The following is a 20,112-nucleotide window of genomic DNA, read 5'->3' on the forward strand; positions in this document are numbered from 1 at the left end:
ACACCAAGAACCTGCTTGTTGCTCTGTCCCGCTGTGGCCAAGCTGGTACCTATGGTGCAAGACAAAGTCCCTTTACTTTTCCCTCTGCTTTTTCCAAAGAGAAGGAGTCTTTGGCCAGAGCCACCACAGCTGGTAACGTGTTGGGTATCAGCTGAAGCCAGCACGTCTCCAAGGCTCACCCAAGGCCCTCAGGGTAGTACCTGGTATCGCTGCTGGTTATTCAGGGTCCAAAGGCTCTTCAGTTAGCAGGTGATAAATGCTGCCAGGACTGGGTCCTTTCCTTCTAGGCAGTGGGTTCCCTTCTGGCCCAGGATGTGTCTGGAAATGTCGTCTGGAGGCCGGGCACAGTGACTCACGCCTGTAATCCCAGGACTTTGGGAGGCTGAGGCGGGTGGATCACCTGAGGTCAGGAGTTCAAGACCAGCCTGGCCAACATGGCGAAACCCCGTCTCTACTAAAATTATAAAACTAGCCGGGCGTGGTAGCGTGCACCTGTAATTCCAGCTACTTGGGAGGCTAAGGCACGAGAATCGCTTGAACCTGGGAAGCAGAGGTTGCAGTGAGCCGAGATCACACCACTGCACTCCAGCCTGGGCGACGGAGTGAGACTCCATCTCAAAAAAAAAAAAAAGGAAAAAAAGAAACGTCTGAGAGCTAAGGCCTGGAATGGGGGCCGCACGATTCTGCCCAGTGGCCGTCTTGCTATGGCTGGCTGAACTGGCATCCTAGATGCATGACAGAGTCCTCTCTACTCTTCGCCGTCCTCTCCGTAAGCAGAAGCAAAGAGACACTTTCATTGCTGCCTGCTCTGCTGCCTGGGGTTCGGGGAAGGACGGTGCAATCACTCCTTTAGCCACCTCGGCTGGTGACTTCCTAGGTCAGGTGCCACCTAGTCCTCTGGCTGTCAGCCCAGCCCAGCATTAGAAGTTGCCTAGGGATTGCAGTCCATGTGTCCTAGACCGCCTTTCAAGTTTACCTAGGACCCCAGAGCACGTTGGCCGCGGGTGGTGAAGCTTGCCAACAAACTCAAGTTCTGACCACTGAGATGGGTGATTCTCTGGCTAGGGCTGGTCCAAATGCTCCTGTGTGTGTGGGTGCTGGCTGAGCCCAGCCTGGCTTTGCTCTCCACTATGACAGGGGAGCAATGAGTTCAGTGGAATGTCCCCCAGTTGGTGTACTCTGCAAGTGCAGAAACTCTCCGTGCTGTACAGCTGTTGTCAGGGGATAGGGGAGGGTTGGTGTTGGTGATTCAGTACTGTCTGTTGAGCCTTCCTCAATACCTTTTTCAGAGAGATGAAACCAGGTACTGTGATTGCTCACCTGATTTTTGGTCATTGTGATGGTGCTTTTCTGTGTGCAGATACTTGTTAAAATTTGGTGTTCCTATGAGGGGTACAAAGGGTGTAATCTTCTGTTCTGCCATCTTGCTCTGCCCACATTGTTCTTTAATTTACATGATGATACATAAAACCCTTTCGAATTTTTAAATACATTATACCATAATCTGAAATAATTTGGAAGTTACGCATGGACGTGCATAGTACTTTTAGGAATATGATCCTATAAGTGCTGCTTCTGGATTGTAAACTGTACATGGTAATGGAAATTTTCAATTTTTGTGGAAGTTCCTTATGTGAGAGTTGTAACCAGCATGAAGTGGTTCAGCTTTGCAGTTGAAGAGCAAACTGTTGTGAGACTTGCATCAAATTATTTTAAATGCCAGAGCCATTAACAAAGCATTGGAGTAAATGTGTATTGAATCCACTGTTGGTACATACTGTGGGAGTGAACACTACTTTTGTTTCAGAAGATGCGTTCATCTTATCTGCTTTATAAAAGACACGTAAAAACTAAAACTTTTTTGTTAAATTGTCATTTGTGTATAGTACTAGTCTTCCATTGATTTTATGAGAAGTTATTTTTAAATCATTCTGGAAAAATAAGTGTCAAATATTCTGGGCTTATATTGATTCTTCCAAGTATATTATCACCTTGCTTATAAAATGCCCCATTTATTTACCAAATCTTTCTTCTGTTCCCCCAAGTATTTAGGGGCTCTGTCCTTAATTTGGGGTTATCTCCAAATTCTACCCTGATTTAAATGTCTGAAGATATAGTTGGGAAGTAATTGACCTAACAGATTGTTAGCAGAAGGTGATGCTGAACAAGCTTCATTGAGGCCATTTTATTTTTAGCATGGTCAGTACGTCAAAAACCAGGTAAGTTCTTATCTTCTTTCCCATGGAGGAGCTTGAGTGTAGAGATATGCAGAGGTCATTCTGAGTGGGATTTCCTTTTCTTTGCCTGAACCAGATTGAAGAAGATGGCAATGCCTGTAAGAAAGGGGCATTTTTAGTGGTGCCACAGGCCAGTCACAGTCGACTATAACCAATGGGAAAATGGGTTGATCAAGTTAGTATTCATGAGGCTTTGTAGGGCCTTGAGACTCATTTCATTTCTAATCTCAGGATGAACTTTTGTATAAAGTCAAGAGACTAGAGGCTTCTTACTTTATCATCTGCTGGAATCAGTAAGGTTGAAGACATCTTCATCTGTTTCTTATTCTCTGTGTTCCTTATATGCTCTGAGATAGCAGAAGCAATTAGAAGAAAACTTGGTTACACGTACCCACCTGTCTGAATCTGTGCACATACTCACTGCATTTTTCCTGCAAAGAGATGGATGGACTGTCTGAGCCTTTAGCAAAGACCAACTGTATACTGGTGGATTAGATCTTCTCCCTTTTTGATAAAGTCACGAACATTATTCCAGCAATTCTCCCCTCTCACTTCTGCAAGCATAATCCCATTTCAGTTGAACCTTTCCTATCTGTGTAAAAGCAATCTGGGTTGTCTTCCATAATGAAACCTTCATTGACCCCACAACCCTTTTCAGCAACTGCTCTACCTTTCTCCTCCTTTTTTGAGCGAAAATTATTTTTGTTAAAGAATTTTATTCTTTTTTTAGTTTTTAGCCTCTGTAACCAGCATCCTCGTGTAGGCTGGGCGTGGTGTGGCTCATGCCTGTAATCCCAGCACTTTGGGAGGGCAAGGTAGGTGGATTGTTTGAGTCTGGGAGTTCAAGACCAACCTGGGTAACATGGCAAAAGTGTCTCTATTTAAAAAAAAAATACAAAAAAATTAGCTGGTCATGGTGATGTGCTCCTGTAGTCCCAGCTCCTCAGGAGGCTGAGGTGGGAGGATCAGTTGAGTCCGGGAGGCAGAGGTTGCAGTGAGCTGAGATCACACTACTGCATTCCAGCCTGGGTGACAGAGTAAGATCCTGTCTCAAACAAACAAACAAGCAAACACCTCTTGTCTAAGAAAAACCTTCTTAAGAACAGGTTGTACTTGCTCTGTCTTGTCTCTCTCGACTCACAGGACATCGCCTCCACCATCCTTGCAACCCTTCACTGAAACTGCCCTTGTCCAGTTCACTGTTGACCTTCTCATCGCCAGTACAATGGTCTTGTCTTAGTTCTTGAAGCAGTTGATCTCTCATCAGTGTTTGACAGTTAATCACTTTTTCCTCCTTGAAATACCTCTTTGAGGCTTCCAGGACACCACACACAACTGGTATCTCTCTCTCTCTCTTTTGTTTCCTTTGCTGACTCTTTCTCAGCATTTCTACTAGGATTCATTCCATGGCTTTCTTCACATTTCTGTCTCATTTTCTCCCTTAATGATGCTATCTAGTCTTTTAATTTTATTTATATTTTTAAAATCTAATTTTAAAAACTTTATTTTTTTTTGAGACACAGTCCTTGTAGTTGCCCAAGCCAAAACATGAAGTCATCCTTGATTTCCCTTTTTTCTTATATCACATAGTCAGTCAGCAAATCATTTGAGCCTTCAAAATGTATCCAGAATCTGACCACTGCTCATCACTCCTGTTGCTATCTCTTACCCATCTCTTATTCTAGTTATTGAAGTAACCTCTTAAGGGATCTTCTTTTTCAGAGTCTCACTCTGTTGCCCAGGAGTGCGGTGGTGCAATCTTGGCTCACTGCAACCTCCGCCTCCCGGGTTCAAGTGATTCTCCTGCCTCAGCCTCCCAACTAGCTGTGATTACAGGCATGTGCCACCATGCTTGGCTAATTTTTGTATTTTTAGTAGAGATGGGGTTTCACCATGTTGGTCAGGCTGGTCTTGAACTCCTGGCCTCCAGTGATCCGCCCACCTCTGCCTCCTACAGCGTTGGGATTACAGGTATGAGCCACTGCGCCCAGCTGGGATCTTCTTTTATTCTTCTCTTGTCTCCTCCATCCCCTTTTCAGCATTATAACCACGGGGATCGTATTAAAAAGGAAATCAAATACTGTTACTTCTGCCCTTCCTCCACTGGCTTCCCTTTTCACTCAGAGTCAAAGCCAGAGTTTCAGCTGTGGTTTGCAGCCCTGTGCACATCCCTTACTCACCTCAGTTTCCTCCCACCATGTGAAGCTACCTTGGTCCCTTAGGTGGCTTTATTCTTAGTTCTGAATTTAGTCCTTATTCTTAAATATTTATTCTTTTTTTTTTTTTTCAAGATGGAGTTTCACTCTTGTCGCCCGGGCTGGAGTGAAGTGGCGTGATCTTGGCTCACCACAACCTCCGCCTCCCAGGTTCAAGCAATTCTCCTGCCCCAGCCTCCCAAGTAGCTGGGATTACAGGCGCCTGCCACTACGCCTGGATAATTTTTGTATATTTTTAGTAGACACAGAGTTTTGCCATGTTGGTCAGGCTTGAACTCCTGACCTCGGTTGATTCACCTGCCTCGGCCTCCCAAAGTGCTGAGATTACAGGCGTGAGCCACTGTGCCCGGACCCTGAATTTTTATTCTTAAATGAGTGTCATTGTTTAGTGCTAGGAAGGACTGAAAAAGGTTTCAGGAGCATAGGGAAGTCAGTTGCATTTGAAAAGGCAGTGATGGGATGGAAGGAGGACGTTAGAGAGTCAATGAAAACCCTGAAATTTAATGTGAGCAAAGATAGATAGTTTTGTAGATCTATGGAACAAAGCAAGAGTATACTATACCATCATGAAGATATATGTGCATGCTTGATCCTGCCTGAGACAGGAGGTCAAAGCTTCACTTCCCTGGACCCTGGAGGTGAGAGAGTGATTCAGCCTGGCCATGGTTTCAGAAGTAATTATTGACCATCTGCATCCACATGGGAGCTCCATCCTCCTCCACCTAAACAATATAATAGTCAGACTTGTGTGCGGAAGAGCTCTTACTAGCTGTGAATCATCAGACCCATACTTTTTATCGGCTGTGTGTCAATAGCAGGGGGTCACCTAAAAGCACATACCTTGAAAAAAGTTTTGAAGTGAGAACATTGTTGATCCTCTAGCCACAGAAATAGGCATCAGCCAGGTGCAGTGGCCCACACCTATAGTCTCAGCACTTTGGGAGGCAGAGGCAGGAGGATCACTTGAGGCTAGGAGTTTGAGTCTAGCCTGTGCAACACAAGGAGACCCATCTCTACCGAAAAAAAAATTAGCTAGGCATGGTGGTGCATGCCTTTAGTTCTAGCTACTCGGGAGGCCAAGGCAGGAGGATCACTTGAGCCAAGAGGATTGCTTGAGGCTGCAGTGAGCCATGATGGCATGCCTGCACTCCAGCGTGGTTGACAGAGCAAGACCCTGTCTCAGAAAAAAAAAGAAAATTAATATTTCAGTCTCAAACTAACACATTTTGTTAATTGTAGCCATCCGTGCAGTAGCAAAGAGGAAAGAGTAAGGCTCATCCTGTTGAACTGACCAGAGTGTGGCCGATGGAAAGACTGGCTGTCAAGGCCATAATTGTACCCATCTTATAACTGGCTGATTACGTGCAGTGTTCTGTGAATACTAATCACGTATTCCCCACTTAGTGCTGTGTCTTTGCCAGATTGAATAACTGTGCCTTAGGTAACCCCTGTGAAACACAGGTGAGTAACGGGGCACTTTCTAGAAGGAGAGTGTAGATGAATGTGTCGTAGCTGGCTAGCACAAGACTGTTTTCAAAACTCTGCATTCTCTTGCTGGCGCCCATTCACTTGGAAGTAGTCACTATGGATTTTGCCTTCCGGCCTGAAAGAGAGTGAAATGAGAGACTGCCATACTGAAGTGGTTTGAGGAGACAGATTACTGGAAAGCCTTACATTTGTACTTTAAGGGGCTACAGACACAGATCAGTGCGTATGTTTACTGTTAAGCATATGGTGGTTCAGTCCTTAGGCTTTTCTTTTTTTTTTTTTTGAGACGGAGTCTTGCTCTGTCGCCCAGGCTGGAGTGCAGTGGCCGGATCTCAGCTCACTGCAAGCTCTGCCTCCCGGGTTTACGCCATTCTCCCGCCTCAGCCTCCCGGGTAGCTGGGACTACAGGCGCCCGCCACCTCGCCCGGCTAGTTTTTTGTATTTTTAGTAGAGACGGGGTTTCACTGTGTTAGCCAGGATGGTCTCGATCTCCTGACCTCGTGATCTGCCCGTCTCGGCCTCCCAAAGTGCTGGGATTACAGGCTTGAGCCACCGCGCCCGGCCAGGCTTTTCTTAATAAAAAGTGCAACATTTTTGTTCACTTGAATGTATGTTGATTTTTGTCATAGGAAAGTCATTGGACTGAGGGTGTATATTCCATATGCGAATTTGAAAGGTAAAATGTCAGCCTTATTCTAGAAAAGTTCTAATGTATAAACACATAAACAATTATAATCTAATAATTATAAACACATCTGTTGGGACCCACTAGTTCTGTGAAGGAAGTTTTTTATTCTTTTAGTAATAACTAGGATGATTATTATAGTTTGAGAATTTTAAAAATCTAGTAATCAATATTCACATATTGATACGTAATATAAGTGAAGCATTGTGCCTGGAATTACAAAGACATTAAGAGATTGCGCAAAAGGCACTATTTCTGTTACAACATAGTTTCTAAGCTTGCAACTAAGAATTTGGAAACAGTTCAAAAGTAAGGTGAATGTTTTATGAAGTTGCACTTTGCATATCTTTATTAGCAGTTCTACACCAATAATGCAGGATTTCCCCTAGGTGTTCTGAAATGTTGAGATTGTAGAGGATCTGGAATTACATCGTTTCAGGGATCCTTCTGACCAAAAAGTACTAATGGCACTTAAGCATGCTTTCAGATGTTTCTCTAAAGTAACAAGAAAGCTCATTACCAGTGCATTTTCTGTGATGTTAGTTACTCTCTCATATATATCACTTACGTGATGGGAGAAATTGCCATTTTGTGGCTATTTTATAAGAAGGTATCTTCAGTGCAGAAAATCCTGTTAGGCTTGAAACTAATAAAAGTACACGCAGATCAATTGAAAGATGAAAACAAAGTAAGAAATAGAATGTGGTTAGAGCCTTAGTCTCTTCCTCTCCTGTTTGCAACTCCTTTTACTCTCTCTTGAGAACAAGTGAGAACAGATGTGAATGTGGCAGCAGCAAAGTGATGATTCTTTTAGGTGGGTAAAGGATAGATTGTATTTTGAATAAGATTTTTTTGAGGGGACTGGATATTTATGGGCCTCTGTCATTTATCTCGCTACCTTGCTGAAATCTGGGTGAATTTAGATATTAAAATGTATGTACTCGTTAAATAGGATACTTTAGTTAATTCTTATATTTAAAGATACTGTGTGAACAACACATTTACATTTTGATATTGGAAAAGCTAAAAAGGTGAAAGATGGGTTGGCAGGGGTGAAGAATCTGGATTTTCTTGCAGTGTTGATTTTAGAATCTACAAATATAACAGTGCTGAGAGATCTTTTCAAAGAAAGGATCATTTTGGACATTGCTCGGTTTTGTAGTCCTTATTTTTTATTTTTTATGTTTTTGAGATGGAATCTTGCTCTGTTGCTCAGGGTGGAGTGCAGTGGCATGATCTCAGCTCACTGCAACCTCCACCTCCGGGTTCAAGCGATTCTTCTGCCTCAGCCTTCTGTAGTTGAGATTACAGTCTCCTGCCACTGCGCCCGGCTAATTGTGTATTTTCAGTAGAGACGGGGTTTCACTGTGTTGGCCAGGCTGGTCTCGAACTCCTGACTTCAAGTGATCTGCCTGCCGCGCGTAGTCCTTGTTTACGTAATAGAGAAATGAGTTGTTTAACCCATCTGATGGAGGTAGGACAGCTTTTTTATTTTTATTTTTTTTTGAGTTGACTCTAGCTTTAGTATGCTCATTTCGTACTCTTCTGGAGATACAATTTAGATTATAGGAATATTCGCAAGTATTTTTCAGATTTTCTAAAAATTGTAATTACAAAAGTAATTTGTTTTTCAGCTTTTCATGTCTCTTCTGATCTTGATTGCTTACCATTTATTGCAATTTTTATTTCATTATCACAGCTGTAATAATAATAATCTGCCTGCTGTATTGATAAACACTTAAGTGCCTGAGGACTGGAACTTTGGTTTAACCCTGTTTCCACCGTGAACTTAACATTTCAGTAAAACTGTATTTTAGGACCTTAGAGTGTTGTACCTGATGTGCAACTGGCGGGAACTCAGGGCCCCAGAACAGAAGAGCCTTCATCCTTGGGGGCCATGGGGAAGAGCATGGGAGAAGGAGTGTCAAGAGGTAAAAGGGTTAGATTTTGCAGTGAGTAATGCAGGATTTGTGAGAGGGGCCACAGTTCCCAAAACCTCGAGATGGAAAGTTTGACCTAGGGGAAGTTTTGGATGTCCCTCCATCCAGTGCTTTTCTTTTCTTTTTTTCCTAACTGAATCTTTTTTTTTTTTTTTTTTTTTTTAACTATACTTGAAGTTCTGAGATATATGTGCAGAACATGCAGGTTTGTTACATAGGTATACATGTGCCATGGTGGTTTCCTGCACCGTCAGCCCATCATCTGCATTAGGTATTTCTTCTAATGCTCTCCCTCCCCTAGCCCCCCACCCCCCAACAGGCCCCAGTGTGTGATGTTCCCCTCTCTGTGTCCGTATGTTCTCATTGTTCAACTCCCACTTATGAGTGAGAACATGCAGTGTTTGGTTTTCTGTTCCTGTGTTAATTTGCTGAGAATGATAATTTCCAGCTTCATCCATGTCCCTGCAAAGGATATGAACTCAATCTTTTTTATGGCTGCATAGTATTCCATGATGTATATGTGCCACATTTTCTTAATCCAGTCTATCATTGGTGGGCATTTGGGTTGGTTCCAAGTCTTCGCTATTGTGAATATTGCTGCAGTAAACATACGTGTGCATGTGTCTTTATAGGAGAATGATTTATACTCCTTTGGGTATATAGTCAGTATGAGATTGCTGGGTCAAATGGTATTTTTGGTTCTAGATCACTGAGGAATCACCACGCTGTCTTCCACAATGGTTGAACTAATTTACCCTCCCACCAACAGAGAAAAGCATTCCTATTTCCCCATATCCTCTTCAGCATCTGTTGTTTTCTTTAATTATCGCCATTCTAACTGGTATGGTATCTCATTGTGGTTTTGATTTGCATTTCTCTAACGACCAGTGATAATGAGCTTTTTTTCATGTTTTTGGCCGCATAGATGTCTTCTTTTGAGAAGTGTCTCTTCATATCCTTTGCCCACTTTTTGATGGAGTTGTTTTATTCTTGTAAATTTGTTTAAGTTCCTGTAGATTCTGGATATTAGCCCTTTGTCAGATGGATAGATTGCAAAAAATTTTCTCCTGTTCTGTAGGTTGCCCGTTCACTCTGATGATAGTTTCTTCTGCTGTGCAGAAGCTCTTTAGTTTAATTAGATCCCATTTGTCAATTTTGACTTTTGTTGCCGTTGCTTTTGGTGTTTTAATCATGAAGTCTTTGCCCATGCCTGTGTCCTGAACGGTATTGCCTTGGTTTTCTTCTAGAATTTTATGGTTTTAGGTCTTACGTTTAAGTCTTTAATCCATCTTGAGTTAATTTTTATATAAAGTGTAAGGAAGGGGTCCAGTTTCAGTTTTCTGCATATGGCTAACCAGTTGTCCCAACACCATTTATTAAATAGGGAATCCTTTCCCCATTGCTTGTTTTTGTCAGGTTTGTCAAATATCAGATGGTGGTAGATGTGTGGCATTATTTCTGAGGGCTCTGTTCTGTTCCATTGATCTATATCTCTGTTTTGGTACCAGTACCATGCTGTTTTACTCCTTTGACTTTCCCCTCCCCTCCCAGCGGTCCCCTCTAAGGCCCAAACCCAGGTGGTATCCCAAGTTTGAAAAACACATGGTACTGATACCAAAACAGATACATAGACCAATGGAACACAGCAGAGTCAAAGGAGTGGCGCTTCTGCTCCATTCGATGTCACCCAGTGCACAACTGCTTTCGAAAACATCTATTTTATATGCTGGGATTACAGTTGAGAAATAGGTTCTGCTGTTAAGTAGAAAAAAAAGTAGTTTGAAGACCACTGAATTGAAGACTTCTAATTAGATTAATAGGTGATAGCAGAAACCTCTTATTTTATAGGACAGGAAACTAAGGAACAAAAGACTTCTGAGAAGATGCTGCTGCTACCTACCAGTGGATCCCTGCTTTTCTGCCTCCTGTTTGTCTATAGTGCACATTGGCTCTGGAAATCCAGCAAGATTAAGGAATAGTAGTGATTTCCAGACTACTGATAAGAAAATAAGCAAAACTGTCCCTATCAAATCCAGTACATACTATATTTTAAGGATTAGGTGACTTGAATTCTAGAGGGTTTTGGTCAACCACAAAGATTCAGATGCTCTTGCATTAGATAGGAGGAATAGATTGTAACTTCAAACAGTAAAAAATCAAACCAGGCTTTGCCTTTTTGATAATCTTTTTGATTTTTTTAGTATACTAAGTTAAAAGTAAAATGTGGAGTTGAAACCAAAATATGGAATTGGAAAATGAAAAATAGGCCAGCCATGGTGGCTCACGCCTGTAATCCCAGCACTTTGGGAGGCCAAGGCGGGCAGATCACTTGAGGTCGTGAGTTCAAGACTGGCCTGGTCAACATGGTGAAACCTTGTCTCTACTAAAAATACAAAAATTAGCCAGGTGTGGTGATGCACACCTGTAATCACAGCTACTCAGGAGGCAGAGGCAGGAGGATAGCTTGAACCCAAGAGCTGGAGGTTGCAGAGTTGAGATCGTACCACTGCACTCCAGCTTAGGTGACAAAATGAGGCTCATTCTCAAAAAAAAAAAAAAAAAAGAAAGAAAGAGAAAGAGAAAAATGAAAAATAGAATGTTTATAGTCATTACCACGCAACCTGTTTTCCTTCATTTGATATACCAACTATTACCAACTATTTTGGGAGTAAACTGAGGGATTCTATTTTATACTTTGATGTAGTTTGCTTTTTAATATTTAGAATTTTTTAAAATTTTTCTTCAAAGACTTACTGAAACTGTTTTTATTAACTGTGTACTTAATGTTGAGAGAGAGATTCTTTATGTTTAAAAAAAATTTATATGATTTCTGAATTGACTGATGTTCTTATACCAGGATCCTGATCATTTGAGCTGAATTTGTTTGCTAGTTCTTAATCTATTTTCATTAGCTAAGCTGTTGTGAGAAAAGGCCCCATGGGAAGAACAAAATTAGTTTAATAATTTTGCTCATTCATCCATGTGCATGCGACATGACTGTTTTCGTTTCCGATGTTGCAATTGAACTGGATCAAAAGCAATTAATTTTCACATCCTCTGAGTAAGTCTGTGTCTCCTGTCACTCTGAAGTCTTTTTTATGTATCTGTTTTCTCCTAGGTGAAGAATTTTAAATTGGAACAAGAGCAAGAAAAAAACAAAATCTTGTCAGAAGCACTGGAGACGCTGGCCACTGAGCATCATGAATTAGAGCAGTCTCTGGTGAAAGGCTCTCCACCTGCCAGCATCCTTAGCGAGGACGAGTTCTATGATGCGCTGTCAGGTAACTCTGGGATCCTTCCCTCTTCCTTGTTGGTGATTTAAGAGTCCACCACCTAAATGAGCAGTGTCCCCTTGAGTTTCCTGGAGTAAACAGATAGCTGTGTATCAGTATAGCTCCCCAGATTTTTTGTGTGTCATGTTATTAAGGCTGGAGTCTGAAAGTTTGGAATGAGATTCATCACAGTCTGCCTATACTGAAGATGTATTCTAGGCTAGGGTTAGAATGCTGTTAAAACTGCCCGCATTTGATTTGTTCTTTACTGGGTGACCATTTCCTAGTACCAGGCATTAGCACATATTGTAAGGAGAGACAGACAGTTTCTGTCTTCAAAGGGGTCTTTATATAAAGCATACAGGTAACCAAGCACAAGGGCTTGGTGATAGCACAGTATGCTGAGTGCCACAGTAGAGGTGAGACTATCATGTGTCTGGAGCAGAGAAGAGGGGGTGTTTAACTTTGCCTCAGAAACACACGCTAAAGGGCGGCATAGCATTTCTGCAAGGAGCATGGACTCCAGAGCTTCTGTCAGTAACCAGCTGTGTGACCTGGGGCATGTTCCATGACCCCTCTGTTCATAGTTTCCGCATACTTAAAATGGGATAATTATCGTGTCCATTTCAGCAGGTCGTGTGATGAGTAAATGAGTTTCTCTGTTTAGATAGTGGTTAAACAGTGCCTGGTGGTAGTCAATGCTAAAAAATGGGGAATGCACATGGAGATTTGAGGATGAGAGGAGATACTGCTAAATAGTTTTGACCTTTTTGGAATTTACTTTCAAATTTTTTGAGGCAGGTGTGGGTGGGAGAAGGGAAAGGAACATGGAAAGGGTGGTTGGAGATCAGTGGGACTGAGAAAAATTAATTGTTGTATGGGAGAAAATGAAATGCGTATGTAATAGGTGAGCATTTACAGTTACTGAGTTTCACAACACTTGATCACAGACACAAGAAATCTTGGAGTATTGGAAGTGAAGGATCAAATTCATAATAGGAAATGAAAGAGAGAAAGAATGGTGAGAGGTAGAGATGAGGACTGAAGATTAGGTTAAGGAAGTTAAAGAAAATGGTATAATACAGGACATGGAAAATGATGTTGATAGAATGTAGATTGACGGGGAAGTGATTAATTGATTAAGACAAATAGGAACATTAACAGAGGTTTGCTAGAAGTAAAGGGAAGAAGTAATTTTCATAGCTAGATTTGGGAACAATTGAACAAATAAGATTATAATGATGATGGGCTGTCAATTAAATACAATTAAATGTGGGATTTGTGAACAGACTGACTCGTGTTGGGAAGAGAAGGTAGGATTTGAGATTGATGGAATGAGTGACAAGGCAAGGAAAGTATTTTTAGCCTGTCTGAGGGAGGTCGGAGGGAGAATGAGTGATACTTAAGACTGCTGACGTTTATTACACGTCTACCCTGAGGCCAGTCCAGCGGTGCTTCCTCTATGGGGAGCATCCAAAAAGGAAAATTGCAAGAGGGATTCTAGGTTTAAATGCATACGGCTTGGAATAGAAAAGAGCCCAGATACTTCAGTTGCTCATCTTATATATTCCTTTTTAAAAATAAAACTTTATGGCCAGGGGTGGTGGCTGAGCACCTGTAATCCTAGCACTTTGGGAGGCCAAGGTGGGAGGATATCTTGAGCCCAGAAGTTCGAGACCAGCCTGGGCAACATGGCGAAACCCTGTCTCTACTAAAAATACAAAAATTAGCCATGTGTGGTGGTGCATGCGTGTAATCCCAGCTACTCAGTAGGCTGAGGTGAGAGGATCGCTTAAGCCCAGGAAGTAGAGGTTCCAGTGAGATGTCATCATGCCATTGCACTCCAGCCTGGGGGCCACAGAATGAGACCCTGTCTCAAACAAACAAAAAAACCTTTAAAAAAATTTTTTTAAGAACCCCATGTTTGTTCTAAATAATTCAATATAGAAGTATGTGAGAACCCAGTGAAATTCTCTTCACCCCTTATCCCAATTAATCGTGCACTCTTTTTCCTCAGAGGTTCTGATTAACAGCCGGATATACTCTCCTACAGACCTTTTTTGAGCATCACATATATATGTGTTTGTGTGTATATAGATTTTTTTTTTTTTTTTTTTTTTTTAAGTCATGAATGGAAGGAGCGGTGTAATTGCCCTGGACTTGCTTTTTCCTGACAACTTGTCTTAGAAATCTTTCCTGTCGGCCGGGCGCGGTGGCTCAAGCCTGTAATCCCAGCACTTTGGGAGGCCGAGATGGGCGGATCACGAGGTCAGGAGATCAAGACCACCCTGGCTAACACGGTGAAACCTCGTCTCTACTAAAAACACAAAAAACTAGCCGGGCAAGGTGGCGGGCGCCTGTAGTCCCAGCTACTCGGGAGGCTGAGGCAGGAGAATGGTGTAAACCCGGGAGGTGGAGCTTGCAGTGAGCTGAGATCTGGCCACTGCACTCCAGTCCGGGTGACAGAGCGAGACTCCACCTCAAAAAAAAAAAAAAAAAAAAAAAGAAATCTTTCCTGTCAGTGTTATAAGCTCTAGCTCATTCTTTTTCAAGGTTGCATGAAAGTCCATGATATAATTATGCCACAGTTTCCTTAATCCTTCTCTTCTTGATAGACGTCTGGCAGCCACTATCTTTCTGTTTCTCAGTAATATTTTAATAGTCACCTCCTCTGGGAGGAAGAGAGAAAAAGAACCATCGTCCCTAGATCAGAATTGGCAAGTACATTTCATCTCAAGTGCCAGTTCAGATTGTTTTGCAGTATCTGCTGCTTTGTGGATTGCTGTGTTGAGAAGGATCCTGAGGTTCAGTCCGAGTGCCTGGGCTCAGCTGCACATCCTGCCATGACCATAGCAAATGGAGCGAAGGTCAGGTGCCAAGCATTTTCTCCTCCTTGCCTTCAGTAGCACACCTGAGTTTTGTTACATTTACATGAAAATAGTAGCCCTTCTGTGGCTGCTCCTACTATTTCCTACTAAAAATCTTGCAATAATTTGGTACAGTGTAGAAACTGCATTAAAATGAAGAGTCAGATGCCCTGTCAAGTGCTGACCTGCTGTTGACCTAGCCACCCAATTCATTGAAATCATCAAAGCCATCATGTGGGAATGACTTCATCTTCCCGCTCTAGTCTCTACACACCAGCCTCTGTCCCCATTTCTTCCTTCACTCTCTTACAAGAGAACACATGGTTCCCACTCATTAAGGCCATCTCTTCCTCATTTGTTCTGATACCCGTCTCCTTGTGACTTCTCAAGGAGACTTTTGTTTAGTTATTGCTTCCTTCACCTACACTTTCAATATTTTATAACTTTAAATACTAACTTAAAATTCCTGTATTAGTCTGCTATTGCTACTACAATAGATCACCACAAACGTAGTGGCTTAGTAGATTATGCAAATATATTCTGTTACAGTTTGGAGGTCAGAAGTTCCAACATCAAGGTGTCTGCAGGGCTGTGTTTCTTCTAAAGGCTCTAGGAGAGACTGTTTCCTTGCCTTTTCTAGCTTCTAGGGACCTGCGTGCGTTCCTTGGGTCAAGGCCCCATCCTCCATCTGGAAAGCTGCCAGTGGGATATCTTCCAGTCTCTCTCTGACTGCCTGTGACTCTGGCTCTGCTCCTTCCCTTTTATAAAGACCCGTGGCATTACGTTGGACCTACTCAGATGATCCAGTATAATCTCCCCATCTCAATATACGTAACTTAATCATATCTGCAGAGTCCCTTTTATTATGAAAGGTAACATATTCACAGATTCCAGAGATTAGAACATGGACGTCTTGGGGAAGCCCTTGTCCTGACTGCCACAGTCCCCAAATTTATATCTCCAACCATGATCTCTTGCTAGAGACTTAACGTATTCAGCTATGTACAAAGAAACGAATGCTTGCTCTTCCTCCCAGATCCTATTTCTCCTTGAGTTGGCCTCATTGTTGTAAATGGCACCTCTTTCATCTCCTAAAGCCAGAAACTAGGAGTGATTCGTGACATTCCTGTGAGACATAGAATCAAGGCCTGGCCATTCTGCCTTCAAATCATATCTTGAATTCATCTATGTTTCACTAATGGAGGGTAGCGGTTAAAAGTGTAGGTACTCAAGCTGAAGGCTCTTGATAAGTCAAAGCTCTACCACTTCCCCTACCCTTGGGAAAGTTACTTCACTTTCCTATGCCTCATTTCTTCATCTGCAAATGGATCATAGGATCATTGCAAAGAATTAACTAATACATATCTGTAGTGTACTTAAAACAGTGCCAGACACCCTAAGGGGCTGGCAGATGTTAGCTCTCATTATCGTCACCCGCATTGCACCTCCTTTTGTCTAGCCTCTTAACTCATCTTAGTGCTCCCAGCCTTGGCCTGCTGAAGTTCATCCTGTACACACCATCCATAGTGATCCCTTGTTGCCAATCATATCATCACATTCCTTCACCTAAATTCTGCAGCGGTTTCTCATTGCACTGAAAATGAAACTCAGATGCTTCATGGACCGCCAAGGCTCTCGACATGGTCCAGCCCCTACTACCTCTTCACACTCATCTTGTCCCCTTGTTCCCTCCACTTACTACACCAGTGCCTCCTCCAGGCCTCAGAGGCAGTAGTGATGCCAGGCAGTTGAATGCACAGTTAGATAAGAGCAAGGAAAAGTATACAAACCTCCACTTCATTTGAAGCTTAATTTTAACCCCTAAATCATGACAATAGATCAAATCAAGCCTATCCTGATATTGAGAAGGTATGAAAAAAAGAAGATTTTTCAAGTTATTTTTCTTAAAAGATTTAAAAAATATTTTCACTAAATGTTTAATCTTTTAAAAAGTTGTTAACTCGTGTTACTTTAAAATAAAGGGATAACTTCATTAGATCTAAAGTCCATGTGGTTTCCTGTTTCCCTTTCTCATATCCCTTTAAGCTTTTTCAGATAAGCAAGATCAATGGAAATCTACTCATACGGTGGGTGAAGCAAGCCTTGATGCAGAGCCAGCAGTGTAGGATAAGAATTTTTCCAGCCCCCTGGGATCCCCCCGGGATTGCTTGAGAAAATTATTTTTCCAGTACGCTCAGTGATGAAACATTTCATAAAGCTCGCTAAAGCACACAGATTTTTTTTCCCACAATGTGATTAAATTCTGTGGTGTAAACTTATTTAAAAGGAGATAAATTTAATGAAGCATCACATTTTGTCCTCATTGTGTGTGGGTATGGGAGTGGGTGTGTTTAAGGAATGAAGTGGTTATGTCAAGAGAAATTTCGGATATAGCTGTAAGGGAGCACTTCCTGGGAAAAGGGCTAGACATTCATGCACATTGAAACAAAAAGATTTCATGAGAAATCACTGTGGATAAACCATTCTGCAAATAAGGTTATAGAAATACTTTATAGAAGAAGAAAGTGGTTCTTAGGTATATATTTCTATCTTATCAGTGTTGCTTTTTCTTTATGCGACTTTGTCTACCAAGGCTCTCAAATATCTCTTCTCCTGGTAGCCTTTCCTGACTCCTCCAGGCAGAATTACTTTCTTCTTTTGTGTTTCCTTCAGTTTATGCGTCTTTTATAGCCTCCTTGCGTTTTGTCTCTAAGATAATAGGACCCCGCAGAGGCTCACACCTGTAATTCCAGCACTTTGGGAGGCCAAGGCGGGTGGATCACTTGAGGTCAGGAGCTCGAGACCAGCCTGGTTAACATTGTGAAACCCTGTTTCTACTAAAAATACAAAAGATTCTATCCAGGCATGGTGGCACATGCTTGTAATCCCAGCTACCTGGGAGGCTGAGGCAGGAAAATAGCTTGAACCTGGGAGGCAGAGGTTGCAGTGAGCCAAGATCATGCCATTGGACTTCATCCTGAGCAACAGAGAGAGACTCTATCTCAGAAAGAGAGAGAGAGAGATAATAGGGACCATATCTGTTTACATCCCTGAAGTGTGTAGCACAGAATCAGTTCTCTAAATGCTTGTCGAATGCAGGTTGTTGAAGAAATGTCATTGACATTTCTGTCCTCCCTAAAAATATATTGGTATTCAGTAATGAGCCTAAGATAATTAGGAACGCATGGTCATTTTATGCATCTATATTCACCACTTTGGATTCTGTAGGGAAGAGTAGGGATGGGCAGCAAAGGAGGAAGGAGGGATGAAATAGTATTAATATTAGAAAATGATGTTTGTTCCCAAGGGGCTTACAATCAAGTTGGAGATAGGATACTTGCTACCAGGGAGGGGGCAGATGAAAAGTAGTTAAAGGAGAGAAAACTAAAGGTACACGATTTAAGGAATCTCTAATGATCTTCTAAGGAGTTGTTTTTTAAACACTTATTACTGGTTAAATAACTAATTTCATGGTGGTTGTTCTTTAATACTAGTCTGAGAGCAGTTTCACGGAAAATTCTGGCTCTTTGAATACTGTAAGTTCAGAATGCATTATTTTTCTTGGTGTGTGTTCATTTTCCTTTTTAGAAACATGTTGAGAGCAGTTGCTCCAGAAAGACTTTCTTGCTAAGCTTTCCCCTTAATGCTATTTTGGTTGAAATGTGCATGAATAATGCATAAAATCCAATAGTGTAGATGGGCAAAACCAATAGATAGTTATATCATGAAATTGAAACCAGTTTTAGCATTTCTCAGCAGTCATAAGAGTACATCTTTTAAATCTTGAACACTTGGAGGGCACCAGCCATATCTCATTCATCTTTCCAAACTGCTTCCTCAACTTGCACTTTACCTGATGTGTGGTAGGTACTTAATAAATGTTGACTTACTACCTCGAAGTCACATGAAAATACTTTGTTTTCTAACTATGGATTGTTCTGCAACTGGCCTTTAGTTCTAGAATTGTTTTCTTTGTAGAGTTCATGCATAATGTGACCTTCCTAAAAATAGTGTTGAGAAACAAGACAAATTGGGAAGCTCTGGATTTGGTAGCCCAAAATAGATCCACGTAAGATTTCCAGTAGCCCACACACTATGGTTTGTGCGACTCCTCATCTTCAGTTACATGTGCAGATTTTGCAAGTTGTAGAAAACAGTAGTAGATTTAGTTGCTTGGGGACAAGCCGGTACTTTTAAGAAACTCTGTCACAAGCAATACCCTACCATTTGGCTAATTTTGACCTTGGACATCATTCAGAGAGGATCTGTCTAGAACGTCTCCAACTCTTGTTGCTTGCTGCCAAGAATCTGTTTCAAGCTTTTGTCACTTCCTTGGTAAATTATTGTAGCAGTCTCTTGGCAGCCCCCTCTGGACTCATCCTGGTTTTCGGTTTATGATTCACCTTAAATGTGTTAGGTTGTGTTTACTTTCTTCGTGTTCTTCATATTTACTATGCTATTTCTAAGCTTATGCAGTTGTACCTCAAGGCTAAATAAAAATTTGGCACTGATATTTTAAGCTGTACCTTGGGTTGCTTTGGCCATTTTCAGAACATGCCTGGTACGTGGGAAACTAAACAATAAAGATATTAAATTAAGCATGTGTGTGTTTCCTGGCTGTTTTCTGTTACCTTCAGTAACAGGAGGAAAGGTTACTTGGACGTTATCCACAGTTCTTCCCCATCTTGCTGCTTTGTGTACTATTTGTTCTTAGGCTGGTTTCCAAAGGTCAGGATGAGAAAGTGCTTATCAGGATAACTTACAAGAATTGTTGGCGCCGGGCGCGGTGGCTCAAGCCTGTAATCCCAGCACTTTGGGAGGCCGAGACCGGGGGATCACGAGGTCAAGAGATCGAGACCATCCTGGCTAACACCGTGAAACCCCGTCTCTACTAAAAAGTACAAAAAACTAGCTGGGCGAGGTGGCGGCGCCTGTAGTCCCAGCTACCCGGGAGGCTGAGGCAGGAGAATGGCGTGAACCCGGGAGGCGGAGCTTGCAGTGAGCTGAGATCCGGCCACAGCACTCCAGCCTGGGTGACAGAGCTAGACTCCATATCTCAAAAAAAAAAAAAAAAAAAAAAGAATTGTTGGCATGTTTATATTGTGAAGTTTATGGCCTCTTCTTTCAGCCTTTTAATAGTAGGAAAAATTAACAAATTAAGTCTTGGAAAGTTCTCTCACTTACTTAAAAAAAAGAACATAGCGGTCAGGATCTTCTTAATTCTAGAGTAAAGTTAAAGTCACCATAACCCAGTGATAGCCGTTCATTGGCTTCCATTCTATTTTGATGAGAAAGGAGCCTGTGTTCATTCTGAATGTGTTTAAAATAATTCTGAGTTCTAACATGGACAGAACTTTAAAGATCTGAGAGCAGGTACAGTGGCTCACACCTGTAATCCCAGCACTTT

The 20,112-nt window shown here is 41.9% G+C and overlaps 1 protein-coding gene across 4 annotated transcripts in view; it reads left to right on the top strand.

Moving 5' to 3' along the window:
- Nucleotides 1-20,112, top strand: part of OSBPL1A (oxysterol binding protein like 1A) — a 231,032-nt gene that overhangs the window by 141,390 nt on the left and 69,530 nt on the right. For all 4 annotated transcript variants that reach the window (XM_023207765.2, XM_026456023.2, XM_023207766.1 and 1 more), the window contains one exon: nucleotides 11,685-11,847. In XM_023207765.2, coding sequence (XP_023063533.1) covers nucleotides 11,685-11,847 — 163 coding nt within the window. The remainder of the gene's footprint in view (nucleotides 1-11,684; nucleotides 11,848-20,112) is intronic.

Source organism: Piliocolobus tephrosceles, chromosome 18 (assembly GCF_002776525.5).
Source record: "Piliocolobus tephrosceles isolate RC106 chromosome 18, ASM277652v3, whole genome shotgun sequence".
Classification (NCBI taxonomy): Eukaryota; Metazoa; Chordata; class Mammalia; order Primates; family Cercopithecidae; genus Piliocolobus; species Piliocolobus tephrosceles.